General features: G+C 49.8%; 1 protein-coding gene across 1 annotated transcript in view; it reads left to right on the top strand.

The window, feature by feature from the left end:
* LOC135543314 (histone deacetylase 4-like) overlaps positions 1-18,785 on the top strand; it is a 92,142-nt gene extending 73,357 nt beyond the window's left edge. The window contains exons 17-24 of the mRNA XM_064970490.1: positions 5,975-6,118; positions 6,258-6,377; positions 6,479-6,576; positions 8,489-8,607; positions 10,300-10,433; positions 10,624-10,708; positions 14,835-14,967; positions 15,050-18,785. Coding sequence (XP_064826562.1) covers positions 5,975-6,118; positions 6,258-6,377; positions 6,479-6,576; positions 8,489-8,607; positions 10,300-10,433; positions 10,624-10,708; positions 14,835-14,967; positions 15,050-15,092 — 876 coding nt within the window. The 3' untranslated portion in view covers positions 15,093-18,785. The remainder of the gene's footprint in view (positions 1-5,974; positions 6,119-6,257; positions 6,378-6,478; positions 6,577-8,488; positions 8,608-10,299; positions 10,434-10,623; positions 10,709-14,834; positions 14,968-15,049) is intronic.
* Positions 18,786-19,221: the final 436 nt, after the last annotated feature.

The following is a 19,221-nucleotide window of genomic DNA, read 5'->3' as shown; positions in this document are numbered from 1 at the left end:
TCCCTCTATCCCTCCATTAAGGTTAGGTCTCTCTACCCTCCTCTTCTCCTTTTCATCCCTCTATCCCTCCATTAAGGTTAGGTTTCTCTATCCTCCTCTTCTCCTTTTCATCCCTCTATCCCTCCATTAAGGTTAGGTCTCTCTATCCTCCTCTTCTCCTTTTCATCCCTCTATCCCTCCATTAAGGTTAGGTCTCTCTATCCTCCTCTTCTCCTTTTCATCCCTCTATCCCTCCATTAAGGTTAGGTCTCTCTACCCTCCTCTTCTCCTTTTCATCCCTCTATCCCTCCATTAAGGTTAGGTCTCTCTACCCTCCTCTTCTCCTTTTCATCCCTCTATCCCTCCATTAAGGTTAGGTCTCTCTACCCTCCTCTTCTCCTTTTCATCCCTCTATCCCTCCATTAAGGTTAGGTCTCTCTACCCTCCTCTTCTCCTTTTCATCCCTCTATCCCTCCATTAAGGTTATGTCTCTATCCTCCTTTCTCCTTTTCATCCCTCTATCCCTCCATTAAGGTTAGGTCTCTACCCTCTTCTCCTTTTCATCCCTCTATCCCTCCATTAAGGTTAGGTCTCTCTCCTCTTCTCCTTTTCATCCCTCCTCCATTCTCCTTTTCATCCCTCTATCCCTCCATTAAGGTTAGGTCTCTCTACCCTCCTCTTCTCCTTTTCATCCCTCTATCCCTCCATTAAGGTTAGGTCTCTCTACCCTCCTCTTCTCCTTTTCATCCCTCTATCCCTCCATTAAGATTAGGTCTCTCTACCCTCTTCTCCTTTTCATCCCTCTATCCCTCCATTAAGGTTAGGTCTCTCTACCCTCCTCTTCTCCTTTTCATCCCTCTATCCCTCCATTAAGGTTAGGTCTCTACCCTCTTCTCCTTTTCATCCCTCTATCCCTCCATTAAGGTTAGGTCTCTACCCTCCTCTTCTCCTTTTCATCCCTCTATCCCTCCATTAAGGTTAGGTCTCTACCCTCCTCTTCTCCTTTTCATCCCTCTATCCCTCCATTAAGGTTAGGTCTCTCTACCCTCCTTTCTCCTTTTCATCCCTCTATCCCTCCATTAAGGTTAGGTCTCTCTACCCTCCTCTTCTCCTTTTCATCCCTCTATCCCTCCATTAAGGTTAGGTCTCTCTACCCTCCTCTTCTCCTTTTCATCCCTCTATCCCTCCATTAAGGTTAGGTCTCTACCCTCCTCTTCTCCTTTTCATCCCTCTATCCCTCCATTAAGGTTAGGTCTCTCTACCCTCCTCTTCTCCTTTTCATCCCTCTATCCCTCCATTAAGGTTAGGTCTCTACCCTCCTCTTCTCCTTTTCATCCCTCTATCCCTCCATTAAGGTTAGGTCTCTACCCTCCTCTTCTCCTTTTCATCCCTCTATCCCTCCATTAAGGTTAGGTCTCTATCCTCCTTCTCCTTTTCATCCCTCTATCCCTCCATTAAGGTTAGGTCTCTCTACCCTCCTCTTCTCCTTTTCATCCCTCTATCCCTCCATTAAGGTTAGGTCTCTATCCTCCTTCTCCTTTTCATCCCTCTATCCCTCCATTAAGGTTAGGTCTCTACCCTCTTCTCCTTTTCATCCCTCTATCCCTCCATTAAGGTTAGGTCTCTCTACCCTCCTCTTCTCCTTTTCATCCCTCTATCCCTCCATTAAGGTTAGGTCTCTCTACCCTCCTCTTCTCCTTTTCATCCCTCTATCCCTCCATTAAGGTTAGGTCTCTCTACCCTCCTCTTCTCCTTTTCATCCCTCTATCCCTCCATTAAGATTAGGTCTCTCTACCCTCTTCTCCTTTTCATCCCTCTATCCCTCCATTAAGGTTAGGTCTCTCTACCCTCCTCTTCTCCTTTTCATCCCTCTATCCCTCCATTAAGGTTAGGTCTCTCTACCCTCCTCTTCTCCTTTTCATCCCTCTATCCCTCCATTAAGGTTAGGTCTCTCTACCCTCCTCTTCTCCTTTTCATCCCTCTATCCCTCCATTAAGGTTAGGTCTCTACCCTCCTCTTCTCCTTTTCATCCCTCTATCCCTCCATTAAGGTTAGGTCTCTCTACCCTCCTCTTCTCCTTTTCATCATTCTATCCCTCCATTAAGGTTAGGTCTCTACCCTCCTCTTCTCCTTTTCATCCCTCTATCCCTCCATTAAGGTTAGGTCTCTACCCTCCTCTTCTCCTTTTCATCCCTCTATCCCTCCATTAAGGTTAGGTCTCTACCCTCCTCTTCTCCTTTTCATCCCTCTATCCCTCCATTAAGGTTAGGTCTCTACCCTCTTCTCCTTTTCATCCCTCTATCCCTCCATTAAGGTTAGGTCTCTCTACCCTCCTCTTCTCCTTTTCATCCCTCTATCCCTCCATTAAGGTTAGGTCTCTCTACCCTCCTCTTCTCCTTTTCATCCCTCTATCCCTCCATTAAGGTTAGGTCTCTACCTCTACCCTCCTCTTCTCCTTTTCATCCCTCTATCCCTCCATTAAGGTTAGGTCTCTACCCTCCTCTTCTCCTTTTCATCCCTCTATCCCTCCATTAAGGTTAGGTCTCTCTATCCTCCTCTTCTCCTTTTCATCCCTCTATCCCTCCATTAAGGTTAGGTCTCTCTATCCTCCTCTTCTCCTTTTCATCCCTCTATCCCTCCATTAAGGTTAGGTCTCTCTATCCTCCTCTTCTCCTTTTCATCCCTCTATCCCTCCATTAAGGTTAGGTCTCTCTATCCTCCTCTTCTCCTTTTCATCCCTCTATCCCTCCATTAAGGTTAGGTCTCTCTATCCTCCTCTTCTCCTTTTCATCCCTCTATCCCTCCATTAAGGTTAGGTCTCTCTATCCTCCTCTTCTCCTTTTCATCCCTCTATCCCTCCATTAAGGTTAGGTCTCTCTATCCTCCTCTTCTCCTTTTCATCCCTCTATCCCTCCATTAAGGTTAGGTCTCTCTACCCTCTTCTCCTTTTCATCCCTCTATCCCTCCATTAAGGTTAGGTCTCTACCCTCCTCTTCTCCTTTTCATCCCTCTATCCCTCCATTAAGGTTAGGTCTCTCTACCCTCCTCTTCTCCTTTTCATCCCTCTATCCCTCCATTAAGGTTAGGTCTCTACCCTCTTCTCCTTTTCATCCCTCTATCCCTCCATTAAGGTTAGGTCTCTCTACCCTCCTCTTCTCCTTTTCATCCCTCTATCCCTCCATTAAGGTTAGGTCTCTCTACCCTCCTCTTCTCCTTTTCATCCCTCTATCCCTCCATTAAGGTTAGGTCTCTCTACCCTCCTCTTCTCCTTTTCATCCCTCTATCCCTCCATTAAGGTTAGGTCTCTCTATCCTCCTCTTCTCCTTTTCATCCCTCTATCCCTCCATTAAGGTTAGGTCTCTCTACCCTCCTCTTCTCCTTTTCATCCCTCTATCCCTCCATTAAGGTTAGGTCTCTCTACCCTCTTCTCCTTTTCATCCCTCTATCCCTCCATTAAGGTTAGGTCTCTCTACCCTCTTCTCCTTTTCATCCCTCTATCCCTCCATTAAGGTTAGGTCTCTCTACCCTCTTCTCCTTTTCATCCCTCTATCCCTCCATTAAGGTTAGGTCTCTCTACCCTCTTCTCCTTTTCATCCCTCTATCCCTCCATTAAGGTTAGGTCTCTACCCTCCTCTTCTCCTTTTCATCCCTCTATCCCTCCATTAAGGTTAGGTCTCTACCCTCCTCTTCTCCTTTTCATCCCTCTATCCCTCCATTAAGGTTAGGTCTCTCTACCCTCCTCTTCTCCTTTTCATCCCTCTATCCCTCCATTAAGGTTAGGTCTCTACCCTCCTCTTCTCCTTTTCATCCCTCTATCCCTCCATTAAGGTTAGGTCTCTCTATCCTCCTCTTCTCCTTTTCATCCCTCTATCCCTCCATTAAGGTTAGGTCTCTCTATCCTCCTCTTCTCCTTTTCATCCCTCTATCCCTCCATTAAGGTTAGGTCTCTCTACCCTCCTCTTCTCCTTTTCATCCCTCTATCCCTCCATTAAGGTTAGGTCTCTACCCTCCTCTTCTCCTTTTCATCCCTCTATCCCTCCATTAAGGTTAGGTCTCTATCCTCCTTCTCCTTTTCATCCCTCTATCCCTCCATTAAGGTTAGGTCTCTACCCTCCTCTTCTCCTTTTCATCCCTCTATCCCTCCATTAAGGTTAGGTCTCTACCCTCCTCTTCTCCTTTTCATCCCTCTATCCCTCCATTAAGGTTAGGTCTCTACCCTCCTCTTCTCCTTTTCATCCCTCTATCCCTCCATTAAGGTTAGGTCTCTATCCTCCTTCTCCTTTTCATCCCTCTATCCCTCCATTAAGGTTAGGTCTCTCTACCCTCCTCTTCTCCTTTTCATCCCTCTATCCCTCCATTAAGGTTAGGTCTCTATCCTCCTTCTCCTTTTCATCCCTCTATCCCTCCATTAAGGTTAGGTCTCTACCCTCTCTTCTCCTTTTCATCCCTCTATCCCTCCATTAAGGTTAGGTCTCTCTACCCTCCTCTTCTCCTTTTCATCCCTCTATCCCTCCATTAAGGTTAGGTCTCTCTACCCTCCTCTTCTCCTTTTCATCCCTCTATCCCTCCATTAAGGTTAGGTGTCTACCCTCCTCTTCTCCTTTTCATCCCTCTATCCCTCCATTAAGGTTAGGTCTCTCTACCCTCCTCTTCTCCTTTTCATCCCTCTATCCCTCCATTAAGGTTAGGTCTCTACCCTCCTCTTCTCCTTTTCATCCCTCTATCCCTCCATTAAGGTTAGGTCTCTACCCTCCTCTTCTCCTTTTCATCCCTCTATCCCTCCATTAAGGTTAGGTCTCTACCCTCCTCTTCTCCTTTTCATCCCTCTATCCCTCCATTAAGGTTAGGTCTCTACCCTCTTCTCCTTTTCATCCCTCTATCCCTCCATTAAGGTTAGGTCTCTCTACCCTCCTCTTCTCCTTTTCATCCCTCTATCCCTCCATTAAGGTTAGGTTTCTCTATCCTCCTCTTCTCCTTTTCATCCCTCTATCCCTCCATTAAGGTTAGGTCTCTCTATCCTCCTCTTCTCCTTTTCATCCCTCTATCCCTCCATTAAGGTTAGGTCTCTCTATCCTCCTCTTCTCCTTTTCATCCCTCTATCCCTCCATTAAGGTTAGGTCTCTACCCTCCTCTTCTCCTTTTCATCCCTCTATCCCTCCATTAAGGTTAGGTCTCTACCCTCTTCTCCTTTTCATCCCTCTATCCCTCCATTAAGGTTAGGTCTCTCTACCCTCCTCTTCTCCTTTTCATCCCTCTATCCCTCCATTAAGGTTAGGTCTCTACCCTCTTCTCCTTTTCATCCCTCTATCCCTCCATTAAGGTTAGGTCTCTCTACCCTCTTCTCCTTTTCATCCCTCTATCCCTCCATTAAGGTTAGGTCTCTACCCTCTTCTCCTTTTCATCCCTCTATCCCTCCATTAAGGTTAGGTCTCTACCCTCTTCTCCCTTTTCATCCCTCTATCCCTCCATTAAGGTTAGGTCTCTACCCTCTTTCTCCTTTTCATCCCTCTATCCCTCCATTAAGGTTAGGTCTCTACCCTCTTCTCCTTTTCATCCCTCTATCCCTCCATTAAGGTTAGGTCTCTACCCTCTTTCTCCTTTTCATCCCTCTATCCCTCCGTTAAGGTTAGGTCTCTCTACCCTCTTCTCCTTTTCATCCCTCTATCCCTCCATTAAGGTTAGGTCTCTATCCTCCTCTTCTCCTTTTCATCCCTCTATCCCTCCATTAAGGTTAGGTCTCTACCCTCCTCTTCTCCTTTTCATCCCTCTATCCCTCCATTAAGGTTAGGTCTCTCTACCCTCCTCTTCTCCTTTTCATCCCTCTATCCCTCCATTAAGGTTAGGTCTCTCTATCCTCTTCTCCTTTTCATCCCTCTATCCCTCCATTAAGGTTAGGTCGCTCTACACTTTTCCCCCCCTTCACAAAGAATGCACTCAATCTCTCCCCCTCATGGATGGAGTTGTGGGTAATGTAGTTGTTGCATCTGGTTCCCAGAACGGCTTTGCTGTGGTTCGACCCCCTGGACACCATGCAGAAGAGAGCACTCCCATGGGCTTCTGCTACTTTAACTCAGTAGCCATCGCAGCCCGGCTGCTCCAACAGAGACTCAACGTCTGCAAGATCCTCATAGTAGACTGGGTGAGCTTGTGCTGGTCCTTTACCTGACCTTTTAAAGAGAATGTGGGTTTTGTAAATGACTGTAGAATTACCATTGGATGTAAGAGGAAGAAAAAATTGGACAATGGTCATCTGATTGGCCATGTGTGCTGTCCATTAGGATGTTCACCATGGCAACGGGACCCAGCAGGCATTTTACGACGACCCCAACGTGCTGTACCTGTCTCTCCATCGATACGACGATGGAAACTTCTTCCCTGGCAGCGGAGCACCCGACGAGGTAATGGTGACACATCTCATGGAAACGTGTGTGTGTGTGTGTGTGTGTGTGTGTGTGTGTGTGTGTTCTCATGGCTATTCCACCCATCCTTCCTCTGTCAGGTGGGCAGTGGTCCAGGAGTAGGTTTTAATGTTAACATGGCCTTCACCGGGGGGCTGGAGCCACCTATGGGAGATGCAGAGTACCTGGCAGCCTTCAGGTAACACACAACACTTACCCCACCAGACATGCCACCAGGGGTCTTTTCACAGTCCCCAAATCCAGAACAAATTCAGGAAAGCGTACAGTATTATATTGAGCCATTATTGCATGAAACTCCCTTCCATCTCATACTGTTCAAATAAACAGGAAACCTGGTTTCAAAAAACAGCAACACCTCATGGCACCATCCTCTCCCCTATTTGACCTAGATAGTTTGTGTGTACAGTATATATTGATGTGTAGGCGGCCCGTGTACAGTATGTATTGATGTGTAGGCGGCCCGTGTACAGTATGTATTGATGTGTAGGCGGCCCGTGTACAGTATGTATTGATGTGTAGGCGGCCCGTGTACAGTATGTATTGATGTGTAGGCGGCCCGTGTACAGTATGTATTGATGTGTAGGCGGCCCGTGTACAGCATGTATTGATGTGTAGGCGGCCCGTGTACAGCATGTATTGATGTGTAGGCGGCCCGTGTACAGCATGTATTGACGTGTAGGCGGCCCGTGTACAGTATGTATGGGCGTGTAGGCGGCCCGTGTACAGTATGTATGGACGTGTAGGCGGCCCGTGTACAGTATGTATGGACGTGTAGGCGGCCCGTGTACAGTATGTATGGGCGTGTAGGCGGCCCGTGTACAGTATGTATGGACGTGTAGGCGGCCCGTGTACAGCATGTATGGATGTGTAGGCGGCCCGTGTACAGCATGTATTGATGTGTAGGCGGCCCGTGTACAGTATGTATGGACGTGTAGGCGGCCCGTGTACAGTATGTATGGGCGTGTAGGCGGCCCGTGTACAGTATGTATGGACGTGTAGGCGGCCCGTGTACAGTATGTATGGGCGTGTAGGCGGCCCGTGTACAGCATGTATGGGCGTGTAGGCGGTCCGTGTACAGCATGTATGGGCGTGTAGGCGGCCCGTGTACAGCATGTATTGGCGTGTAGGCGGCCCGTGTACAGCATGTATTGATGTGTAGGCGGCCCGTGTACAGTATGTATGGGCGTGTAGGCGGCCCGTGTACAGTATGTATGGACGTGTAGGCGGCCCGTGTACAGTATGTATGGACGTGTAGGCGGCCCGTGTACAGTATGTATGGGCGTGTAGGCGGCCCGTGTACAGTATGTATGGGCGTGTAGGCGGCCCGTGTACAGTATGTATGGGCGTGTAGGCGGCCCGTGTACAGTATGTATGGGCGTGTAGGCGGCCCGTGTACAGTATGTATGGGCGTGTAGGCGGCCCGTGTACAGTATGTATGGGCGTGTAGGCGGCCCGTGTACAGTATGTATGGGCGTGTAGGCGGCCCGTGTACAGTATGTATGGGCGTGTAGGCGGCCCGTGTACAGTATGTATGGGCGTGTAGGCGGCCCGTGTACAGTATGTATGGGCGTGTAGGCGGCCCGTGTACAGTATGTATGGGCGTGTAGGCGGCCCGTGTACAGTATGTATGGGCGTGTAGGCGGCCCGTGTACAGTATGTATGGGCGTGTAGGCGGCCCGTGTACAGTATGTGTGGGCGTGTAGGCGGCCCGTGTACAGTATGTGTGGGCGTGTAGGCGGCCCGTGTACAGTATGTGTAGGCGGCCCGTGTACAGTATGTGTGGGGACGTGTAGGCGGCCCGTGTACAGTATGTGTGGGGACGTGTAGGCGGCCCGTGTACAGTATGTATTGATGGCGTTCTGTTCTTGTCTATTAATGTTGTGTGTTATGTTTATGTGTTTTTACATGTATGTCGTTCTGTCCTTAAGCTGTTCCTCTGTGTTATGTCATGTTTCATGTGGACCTCAGGAAGAGGAGCTGCTGCTTTCACAACAGATAATGATTCTAATAAAATACCAAATATCAAAAAACACACATGCACTGAAGTTGCGAAACTGACCAACCACCCCCCCCTCTTTCCCTCTCCCTAGGTCTGTGGTGATGCCCATAGCTAATGAATTTGCTCCTGACGTGGTGCTGGTGTCCTCAGGCTTCGACGCCGTTGAGGGTCATCCTCCTCCCCTAGGCGGTTACACCCTCACCTCCAAATGTACGTTTATGTGTAAAGTAGCACTGGTGCAATGATGTCTGGATCTGTTCTTTTGTTAGCTGACGCCTGAGGTCCAGACACAACATGACAGACAGAAGATGTGGACACCACTCATTTAACAGGGTGTCCACATACTAGTGTCATGCACTGTATTCTTTGCTGCTGTGGTATATACAGTGTATTCTGGAAGTATTCAGACCCCTTGACTTGTTCCACATTTTGTTGCGTTACAGCCTTATTCTAAAATGGATTCAATAAAAAATTTGCAAATGTATACAAAAAAAACTAATACATACCTTATTTACATAAGTATTCAGAGCCTTTGCTATTAGACAAAACATTTTGCTCAGGTACATCCTGTTTCCATTGATCACCATTGATTGGACTTGATTTGTAAAGGCACACACCTGTTTATATAAGGTCCCAGTTGACAGTGCATGTCAGAGCAAAAAACAAGCCCCCAAGAATCTTCCTAGAGCTGGTTGCCCGGCCAAACTGAGCAATCGGGGGAGAAGGGCATTGGTCAGGGAGGTGACCAAGAACCCGATGGTCACACTGACAGAGCTCCAGAGTTCGTCTGTGGAGATGGGAGAACCTTCCAGAAGGACAACCATCTCTGCAGCACTCCACCAATCAGGTCTTTATGGTAGAGTGGCCAGACGGAAGTCACTCCTCAGTAAAAGGCACATGACAGCCCGCTTGGAGTTTACCAAACGGCACCTAAAGACTCTGACCATAAGAAACAAGATTCTCTGGTCTGATGAAACCAAGATTGAACTGTTTAGTCTGAATGCCAAGCGTCATGTCTGAAGGAAACCTGGCACCATCCCTACGGTGAAGCATGGTGGTGGTGGCGGCATCACATCTGGAGGAAACCTGGCACCATCCCTACGGTGAAGCATGGTGCTGGCAGCACCATCCCTACGGTGAAGCATGGTGCTGGCAGCACCATCCCTACGGTGAAGCATGGTGCTTGCAGCATCATGCTGTGGGGATGATTTTCAGCGGCAAGAACAGAGAGACTAGTCAGGATCTAGAGAAAGATGAACAGAGCAAAGTACAGAGAGATCCTTGATGAAAACCTGCTTCAGAGCACTCAGGACCTCAGACTGGGCCAAAGGTACAGCTTCTAACAGGACAACCACCTTAAGCACACAGCCAAGACAACATAGGAGTAGCTTTGGGACTGAATGTCCTTGAGTGGCCGAGCCAGAGCCTGGAATTGAAACAGATCGAACATCTCTGGAGAAACCTGAAAATAACTGAGCAGCGACGTTCCCCATCCAACCTTAGCGCTTGAGAGAATCTGCAGAGAAAAATGGGAGAAACTCCTCATACAGGTGTGCCAGGCTTGTAGTGTCATACCCAAGATGACTCGATGCTGTAATCACCAACGGTGCTTCAACAAACTACTGAGTAAAGGGTCTGAATACTTATGTAAATGTGATATATTCAGGTTTTTTTAATACATTTGCAAAATTTCCAAAAACCTGTTTTTGCTTTGTCATTGTGGGGTTTTGTGTGTAGAGTGATGAGGGGAAAAACTATTGAATCCATTTTAGAATAAGGCTGTAACGTAACAAAACGTGGGAAAAGTCAAGGGGTCTGAATACTTTCTGAATGCTCTGTATTGATGATCCCTCTCTCTGCCCCTCCCTTCACACACACACACACACACACCCTCCCCTGCAGGTTTTGGGTACCTGACACGTCAGCTGATGACCCTGGCTGAGGGTCGCGTGGTGCTGGCATTGGAGGGAGGTCACGACCTCATGGCCATCTGTGACGCTTCCGAGGCCTGCGTCTCCGCTCTGCTGGGCAACCAGGTGAGGGAAGGAGGGAGAAAGGAAGGAAGTGGGGGGGGGGAGTCAGGAAGGCTAATGATAAGACTAGATAATTTATAGTGGTCTGGTGAAGAACTGAAAAGGAGAGGGAATGGATGAATGGTGAAGATGGACTGGTGTGTGTCCAGTTATCAGATACACACTCTCAAACGGTGCTTTGTGTTGTCCACAGCTGGATCCTCTCCCTCAGACGCTTCTGGAGCAGAGACCCAACCACAATGCTGTGTGCTCAATAGAGAAGGTTATAGAAACACACAGTGAGTACCAAGCACAGTTTCCTATCTGAGATTAAAGAGGCAGGAAGTTCTCCCTCCACTTACTCCAGTCTTAAAGGTTGAGTAAGTTAGATGTTTTTGTCCACAAGTTGACCCATATTTCTATTAGATGTACTGTAAATAGTTTATGATTAGTGAATGCCGTAATTTAATTATTTTGTTAGATACTGCTCCTTTTTTTAGCTGAAATCAAATTGTAGCTATCGCGCTAGCTGTTCAGGCCAAACCTAGCATTGAATCATGGGAATTTGTTGCACTATGCAGAAATCCTCTTTCTTCCAAGGCACGTGTTGCTTGGCAACCCCGGACTTGCCAGGGCAGGCCTGCCCCTTCCTGGGCCTGGGCTATAGCCAGTGTGAGAAACTAAATAAATAGGACACTCTGACTCACACAACAGGATAGTGCCAGACAAATCAAGGAATGTGAACTTCAAAGCGTGATGTAGTTTTATTGGGATTTGCAGCGGTTGTTGGTAAGTAATGAATCTGCAAGCTTCTGAAGTTAACTGACTGATCCTTTAACATTGTTCCCTCTCTATCTTCCCTCTCTCCTCCATTCCTCCCTCTCCCCTCTCTCTCGCTCCCTCTCCCCTCTCTCTCTCGCTCCCTCTCCCCTCTCTCTCTCGCTCCCTCTCCCCTCTCTCTCTCGCTCCCTCTCTCTCTATATCGCTCCCTCTCTCTCTCGCTCCCTCTCTCTCTCTCTCGCTCCCTCTCTCTCTCGCTCCCTCTCTCTCTCGCTCCCTCTCTCTCTCGCTCCCTCTCTCTCTCGCTCCCTCTCTCTCTCGCTCCCTCTCTCTCTCGCTCCCTCTCTCTCGCTCCCTCTCTCTCTCGCTCCCTCTCTCTCGCTCCCTCTCTCTCGCTCCCTCTCTCCCTCTCTCTCTCTCGCTCCCTCTCTCTCTCGCTCCCTCTCTCCCTCTCTCTCTCGCTCCCTCTCCCTCTCGCTCCTCTCGCTCTCGCTCTCCTCTCTCCCTCTCGCTCCCTCTCCCTCTCTCTCTTGCTCCTCTCCCCTCTCTCGCTCCCTCTCCCCTCTCTCTCGCTCCCTCTCTCCGCTCCCCTCTCTCTCGCTCCCCTCTCTCTCGCTCCCCTCTCTCTCGCTCCCCTCTCTCTCGCTCCCCTCTCTCTCGCTCCCCTCTCTCTCTCGCTCCCTCTCCCCTCTCTCTCGCTCCCTCTCTCCCCTCTCTCTCGCTCCCTCTCCCTCTCTCTCGCTCCCTCTCCCCTCTCTCTCCCTCCCCTCTCTCTCTCGCTCTCCCCCCTCTCTCCCTCCCCTCTCTCTCCGCTCCCTCTCCCTCTCTCTCTCCCCTCCCTCCCTCTCTCTCTCGCTCCCTCTCCCTCTCTCTCTCGCTCCCTCGCTCTCCTCCCTCTCCCCTCTCTCGCTCCCTCTCTCTCGCTCCCTCTCTCTCTCTCGCTCCCTCTCCCCTCTCCCTCTCTCTCTCTCCCTCCTCTCGCTCCCTCTCCCCCTCTCTCTCTTGCTCCCTCTCCCCTCTCTCTCGCTCCCTCTCCCCTCTCTCTCTCGCTCCCCTCTCTCTCGCTCCCCTCTCTCTCGCCCCCCTCTCTCTCCCTCTCTCCCCCCTCTCTCTCGCTCCCCCTCGCTCCCTCTCCCCTCTCTCTCGCTCCCTCTCCCTCTCTCTCTCTCCTCTCCCTCTCTCTCTCGCTCCCTCTCCCTCTCTCTCTCCTCCCTCTCCCTCTCTCTCTCTCCCTCTCCCTCTCCTCTCTCTCCCCTCTCTCTCTCGCTCCCTCTCCCTCTCGCTCCCTCTCCCCTCTCGCTCCCTCGCTCCCTCTCCCTCTCTCTCTCCCTCTCTCCCCTCTCTCTCGCTAACCTCTCCCCTCTCTCTCTCGCTCCCTCTCCCCTCTCTCTCGCTCCCTCTCCCCTCTCTCTCTCGCTCCCTCTCCCCTCTCTCTCTCGCTAACCTCTCCCCTCTCTCTCTCGCTCCCTCTCCCCTCTCTCTCTCGCTCCCTCTCCCCTCTCTCTCTCGCTCCCCTCCCTCTCCCCCTCTCTCTCTCTCTCGCTCCATCCATCCCTCTCCCTCGCTCCCTCTCTCTCCCTCTCGCTCCCTCTCGCTCCCTCTCTCTCTCGCTCCCTCTTTCTCACTCGCTCTCCCCCTCTTTCTCTCTCGCTCTCCCTCTTTCTCTCTCGCTCTCCCTCTTTCTCTCTCGCTCTCCCTCTTTCTCTCTCGCTCCCTCTCCCCCTCTCTCTCTCTCGCTCCCTCTCCCCCTCTCTCTCTCTCGCTCCCTCTCCCCCTCTCGCTCCCTCTCCCCCTCTCTCTCTCTCTCTCTCTCTCTCGCTCCCTCTCCCCTCTCTCTCTCTCGCCCCCTCTCTCTCTCTCTCTCTCTCTCTCTCGCTCCCTCTCCCCCTCTCTCTCTCTCGCCCCCTCCCTCTCCCCCTCTCTCTCTCTCGCCCCCTCTCTCTCTCTCTCTCGCTCCCTCTCCCCCTCTCTCTCTCTCGCTCCCTCCCTCTCCCTCGCTCCCTCCCTCCCTCTCTCGATCCATCCCTCCATCCCTCCCTCCCTCCCTCTCTCTCGCTTCATCCCTCCCTCCCTCTCTCTCGCTTCATCCCTCCCTCCCTCTCTCTCGCTTCATCCCTCCCTCCCTCTCCCTCGCTCCATCCCTCCCTCCCTCTCTCTCGCTTCATCCCTCCCTCCCTCCCTCCCTCCCTCTCCCTCGCTCCCTCTCCCCCTCTCTCTCCCTCGCTCCCTCTCCCCTCTCTCTCTCGCTCCCTCCCTCTCCCTCGCTCCCTCCCTCCCTCTCCCTCGCTCCATCCCTCCCTCCCTCCCTCTCTCTCGCCATCCCTCCCTCCCTCTCTCTCGCTTCATCCCTCCCTCCTCCCTCTCCCTCGCTTCATCCCTCCCTCCCTCTCTCTCGCTTCATCCCTCCCTCCCTCTCTCTCGCTTCATCCCTCCCTCCCTCTCTCTTGCTCCATCCATCCCTCCCTCCCTCCCTCTCCCTCGCTCCATCCCTCCCTCCCTCCCTCCCTCTCTCTCGCTCCCTCCCTCTCTCTCGCTCCATCCCTCGCTCCCTCCCTCTCCATCCCTCCCTCCCTCTCCCTCGCTCCATCCCTCCCTCCGTCTCTCTCGCTCCATCCCTCCCTCTCGCTCCCTCCCTCCCCTCCCTCCCTCTCCATCCCTCCCTCCCTCTCCCTCGCTCCATCCCTCCCTCCGTCTCTCTCGCTCCATCCCTCCCTCTCGCTCCCTCCCTCCCCTCCCTCCCTCTCTCTCGCGCCATCCCTCCCTCCCTCTCCCTCCCCCCTCCCTCTCTCTCGCTCCATCCCTCCCTCTCCCTCCCTCCCTGCCTGCCTCCCTCCCCTCCCCCTCCCTCCCTCCCTCCCTCTCGCTCCCTCCCTCCCTCTCGCTCCATCCCTCCCTCTCGCTCCCTCCCTCCCTCCATCCCTCCCTCTCGCTCCATCCCTCCCTCCCTCCCTCTCTCTCGCTCCATCCCTCCCTCCCTCTCCCTCGCTCCATCCCTCCCTCCGTCTCTCTCGCTCCATCCCTCCCTCCCTCCCTCTCTCTCGCTCCATCCCTCCCTCCCTCCCCTCCCTCCCTCCGTCTCTCTCGCTCCATCCCTCCCTCCCTCCCTCTCTCTCGCTCCATCCCTCCCTCCCTCTCCCTCGCTCCATCCCTCCCTCCGTCTCTCTCGCTCTATCCCTCCCTCCCTCCCTCCCTCTCTCTGGCTCCATCCCTCCCTCCCTCTCTCTCGCTCCATCCCTCCCTCTCGCTCCATCCCTCCCTCCCTCTCGCTCCATCCCTCCCTCTCGCTCCATCCCTCCCTCCCTCCCTCTCTCTCGCTCCATTCCTCCCTCCCTCTCTCTCGCTCCATCCCTCCCTCCTCTCGCTCCCTCCCTCTCGCTCCATCCCTCCCTCCCTCTCGCTCCATCCCTCCCTCCCTCTCGCTCCATCCCTCCCTCCCTCTCGCTCCATCCCTCCCTCCCTCCCTCGGCTCCATCCCTCCCTCCCTCCCCCCTTCCTCCCGCTCCATCCCTCCCTCCCTCTCTCTCGCTACATCCCTCCCTCTCTCCCTCCCTCCCTCCCTCCCCTCCCTCCCTCCCTCTCTCTCGCTCCATCCCTCCCTCTCCCCCCTCCCTCCCTCCCTGCCTCCCTCCCTCCCTCCCTCTCCAGGTAAGTACTGGCGCTCCATGCAGCGTGGCTCCCCCAGGCTGGGCCTGTCTGTGCTGGAGGCTCAGAGAGGAGACTCTGAGGAGGCTGAGACCGTCAGCGCCATGGCCTCTCTCTCTGTGGCCAACAAACAGAGGTAGGTCACCATAGCTACTATCAGTTCTATTGAGATGCACCCGTTTTGCTAACGCACCTTTCTCTCCTCTTGTTCCCCTTAGCAGGTCGGAGGAGGAACCCATGGAGGAGGAAGCACCATTATAGCGGGGGAAGCATAAGGGCGTCGCACCGTGACTGTCGGCCTCTGCAGCTCGGAAGACTACCTTCTGGAGAGTCTCGACTGTCCCTTTCATTTAGTCCCTCCGCGCCGTGCCTATCACCTTGATTGGCAGCTCCTCTGCCAATGAGAGAGAGGGATGGGCTTCAGAGTAGGGAGTCAATGGGGATACGATATGAAGGACGGAAGTGACAAAGCGCTGCAGCCAGACAGCTCAGCGTGGTCAGCTCACCGTGACTCTGAAGAGACTGAGGCAGCCCCAGAAGACACCCCAGCACCGAGGCAGTGGGTTCTCTGAGTGGAGGCGGATAATAGAAGGCTTACTCCTGAAGGAAAGATCTGCTGCTTTACAGAGCTCCCCCGTGGACAAATACAGAGACAGAGGACAGGACAAGTCTGGCTGTCACACACAGCGTGGACATTTATTTTCTCTCCTGCTTTTGTCCCCCTAAATGGAGGACATACTACTGATGGAGTTGGTGGTTACTGATGAGAGATGGCGGACAACAAAGCCCCTAGGAGAATTGTCGGGCTGTCATTGACTGAGGACAGTAGACTTGACTGTGGTTGGCCGTTGAGCAAGCGGCCTTTGCCGTTATTGGATGATGAGGCTATTGGATCTTTGCCTTATTGATGCAGCTGGTAGTTCTGTGATGGTCCACCAATGAGAGAGTGCCTTTGTGAAGCTCTGATGGATTTCAGGATTGTGTCAGAAATGAAGCCTTAAATGATGATCCTGACCAGGGGAGAGAGAAATCCATTTTCCTGTTTGACAGAGGACGGGATGGTGGACAAAAGGATCTTTCAGCATGTTTACCAGGATTGTGATGTAGACAGACAGTCTCTCACAGACTCTTTTAGAGGTCATTATACCTTTGGATTGATATATTTTTCTGTAAAAATGCTTCAAAAAGGTAGTTGCAAGCAAACATTTGAAACGTTCAACTTCCAGTTGATTCGTAAAGCACTGTTGAAGGTTAGCATTTAGCCTTATGTAGCTTCCCTTTATCACATAACCAATCGCTAACGGAGAAAAGCATGTCTCACCAGAAAGACCTGTCGGTTGCAAGGTTAGAAAGTTATCCAAAAAGAACTAGTCAAGCAAAAAAAAAGCCAAAGCATGAGTTTGCATCCAGCTCTTTCGTACCACTAGTAACAGCAGGCACACACAGTATTACTACTGGCTTTTCATACCAAGCACACTGTTCGAGAGCTCACGGATCAAACATGTATGTCTCAACTTTTTTGTTAAATAATTATTGAATTCCAATGTATTGTTTGGCAACTACCTTAGTTAATAGTTACTATAAACATCTTGTCATGTATATTGAATTGAACATATTGTGAAGCCGAGTGTTAATTTGCCATCTTTGAAACTATCATTTTCACATCAAGCTCGTCAATTGACTATAACATCATCAACTTTTTCTTAATCAACGATCTCAAGTGGGTGACAATTCTATTTTTGGCATGTATGAAAATCTCTAGTTTTGAACATACTTTTTATATTTGCGTATTTGTCATTTTGCGTTGTTACTCTGTACAGTTGATGTGCCACTTGCTCTTAGTGTCCTCGTCATGCATTGGGATGGAGATCAGCCTTTCTACTTTATACCATGATTCCAGCAATTGTCTATTTACTTACAGAATGATCCTGTTTACAGAGAGGTTCGACATGGAAAACCTAGAAATATATTATATCCGTAGCCTACATGAGAGCTATGACGTTGTGAAAGAGAATAGCTGTGGCAAAGATGGTCTCACTCCAGTAAATAACTCTAAAAACCTTATGTGGGGGTTGAGGTTGACTGCACTGTTTTAAACTGGCCCTGGTTGGAGCAGCCCTGCACTCAGCAGCACTGGATTTGGTCTCTGTTCCACACATCACTCTGAACACAAAAAGGGGAACACACTGATTTGTTTTTGTACTGTATTGTTCCTGGCTGCACTGTAGCTAGACGAGACTAGACTAGCATGGGGCATTTTAAAGACACTTCGCTTTCGCGTTTGACTTCATTGGGACCAACCAAAATGACATACCGAGGTTACTTTTGACACCATAACACACTGTTGTTGATTTGATAGCATGGTTACTGCTGTCCTGCCATGGTTACTGCTGTGTTGCCATGGTTACTGTACATTAGCATACCTCAACTTCAGAAAATGTTATGACATCACTTCTTCCTGTCGTAGCTACATTAGTCAGGTTGTCAAGAAACCGGAGTCATGATATTAGTGGGTTGGGATGGTCTCATTGTAGTTCAAACTATTCTCATCCCTAGTAAATAACTATTTTTAGTTTTCAATCATTTTCTTACACTAATTTTGGTAGTGTCATGTTTCTTTTTCATGATTTAGTAAACATTCTATTTTTTGCTTTGCTTTGTGTTTGCTCTCAGATTCACCATTCCTATGAATTGTTTCAGAGCCCCAGGGTTTGGTATGTTCCTTTAAAAAACATTTCTTTAATGTTTTTTTCTTTTTCTTTAATGGCCTCTAATTCTCTGCATGGTTTGTCTGTCCGCATGCCTGTCTGGCTGTACGTCTGTGTAACACTGTATTTGCACAGTAGAAGAAAACTGGAGGACTAAATCCTATCCCAGAAAACCCAGCGTGAATGTCTCTTCTTCTTTTGTGTACTAAGGATACAAAGGACTTGTCAAAATGAATTCCACATTAGATTTTTTTTAAATAATTAAATGCTCAGTTTTTGTAGGGAAATTACCCAGCACTTAAACAAGATAATGGACAATAGACTTGACTGTGTTTAGAGTTAGAGGAATATGGATTAGCTAGGCTAATCTCCGGGTGTATTTATGCTGGCTTCACATGCTCATGGGAAATGGGGAAGTGGAACAATTAGGTCCGACATGATTGTGTTTAAGTGCTTTTGAAGTCGGAAAAATTCTTCAACCAATAGGATTTTAGCTATCTTATCAAGGTTGCTAATAATAAAGTTAGCTATCTTATCAAGGTTGCTAATAATAAAGTTAGCTATCTTATCAAGGTTGCTAATAATAAAGTTAGCTAGCTTATCAAGGTTGCTAATAATAAAGTTAGCTAGCTTATCAAGGTTGCTAATAATAAAGTTAGCTAGCTTATCAAGGTTGCTAATAATAAAGTTAGCTAGATTGCTGAACATTGACAATATGGTGAGGTCGTAGTTGTCAAACTGATTTGTTATTTTTTGGTTGAAAAGGTCAAAGGTCAGTGGTTAAACATAACTCGCCAACCTGGGCAACAACATTTTCAGAGTTTCCCACTTGAAATTCCGACTTGGAGGGTTGCTCAAGTGAAACTTCTCAGTTGGAAATAGGAACTTCCGATTCCACATGAACGTGGCATTACATCCAATCTAGACTGCTTGTCTCTCCCTAAGAGTGTTTCTAGGGTGTTGGTGACAGACACACAAAGTAGACAATGGCTAAAACATCGGACCTTTAAAACACTCCATATGTGGTTGATTGGGAAGGGAATTTTCTGCAGACTCTTATCCACTTAAGCCAGTTGTATTTAAAACCACTGTGGTTAAAAGGAGCTATTCTCGGTTTACATATGTAAATGTTAGTTATTTTTGTTTTCTTTCCATTCCATTGTTACAAATGATATCTTGTTGGGACCGATATGCTTTTGACATTTTGTCTCAGACATAAACTCTCAAATTTATTTCTGAAAATGAAGTTGTCTTGTGTGTTAATTGTGATGCTATATTTATGAATCCAAAAATGGTTACCAGACCTATGTCAAGTCAATATGTTCTTGAGTATCAAAGGCCCTGTCCAGAAACCACAACCGTCCTAGGCACTGGTGTAGATCTGGGCCAGTATTCATAAAGCGTCTCAGAGTAGAGAGTCCTGATCTAAGATCAGTTTGGCCTTCTTGATAATGAATTAAGATTGCTGAACAGAAGACCCAAGATCAGCACCCCTACTCTGAGACGTTTGATCTGTACGACCACTGAAATGATTAGAGACCCGGAGAGAGTTTGGGGAGAGAGTCTCTTTGTTTGCTACTCGCTGGGTGAACCATGTACCTGCAGGGGGGTCGTAACAGCAGTGTGACACATTGTACTGTAACTTCCCCTGCTACTCGCTGGGTGAACCATGTACCTGCAGG

Source organism: Oncorhynchus masou, chromosome 7, assembly GCF_036934945.1.
Source record: "Oncorhynchus masou masou isolate Uvic2021 chromosome 7, UVic_Omas_1.1, whole genome shotgun sequence".
Taxonomy (NCBI): Eukaryota; Metazoa; Chordata; class Actinopteri; order Salmoniformes; family Salmonidae; genus Oncorhynchus; species Oncorhynchus masou.
The sequence above is the reverse complement of the archived record's forward strand: the minus strand, read 5'-3'. Positions and strand labels throughout refer to the sequence as shown.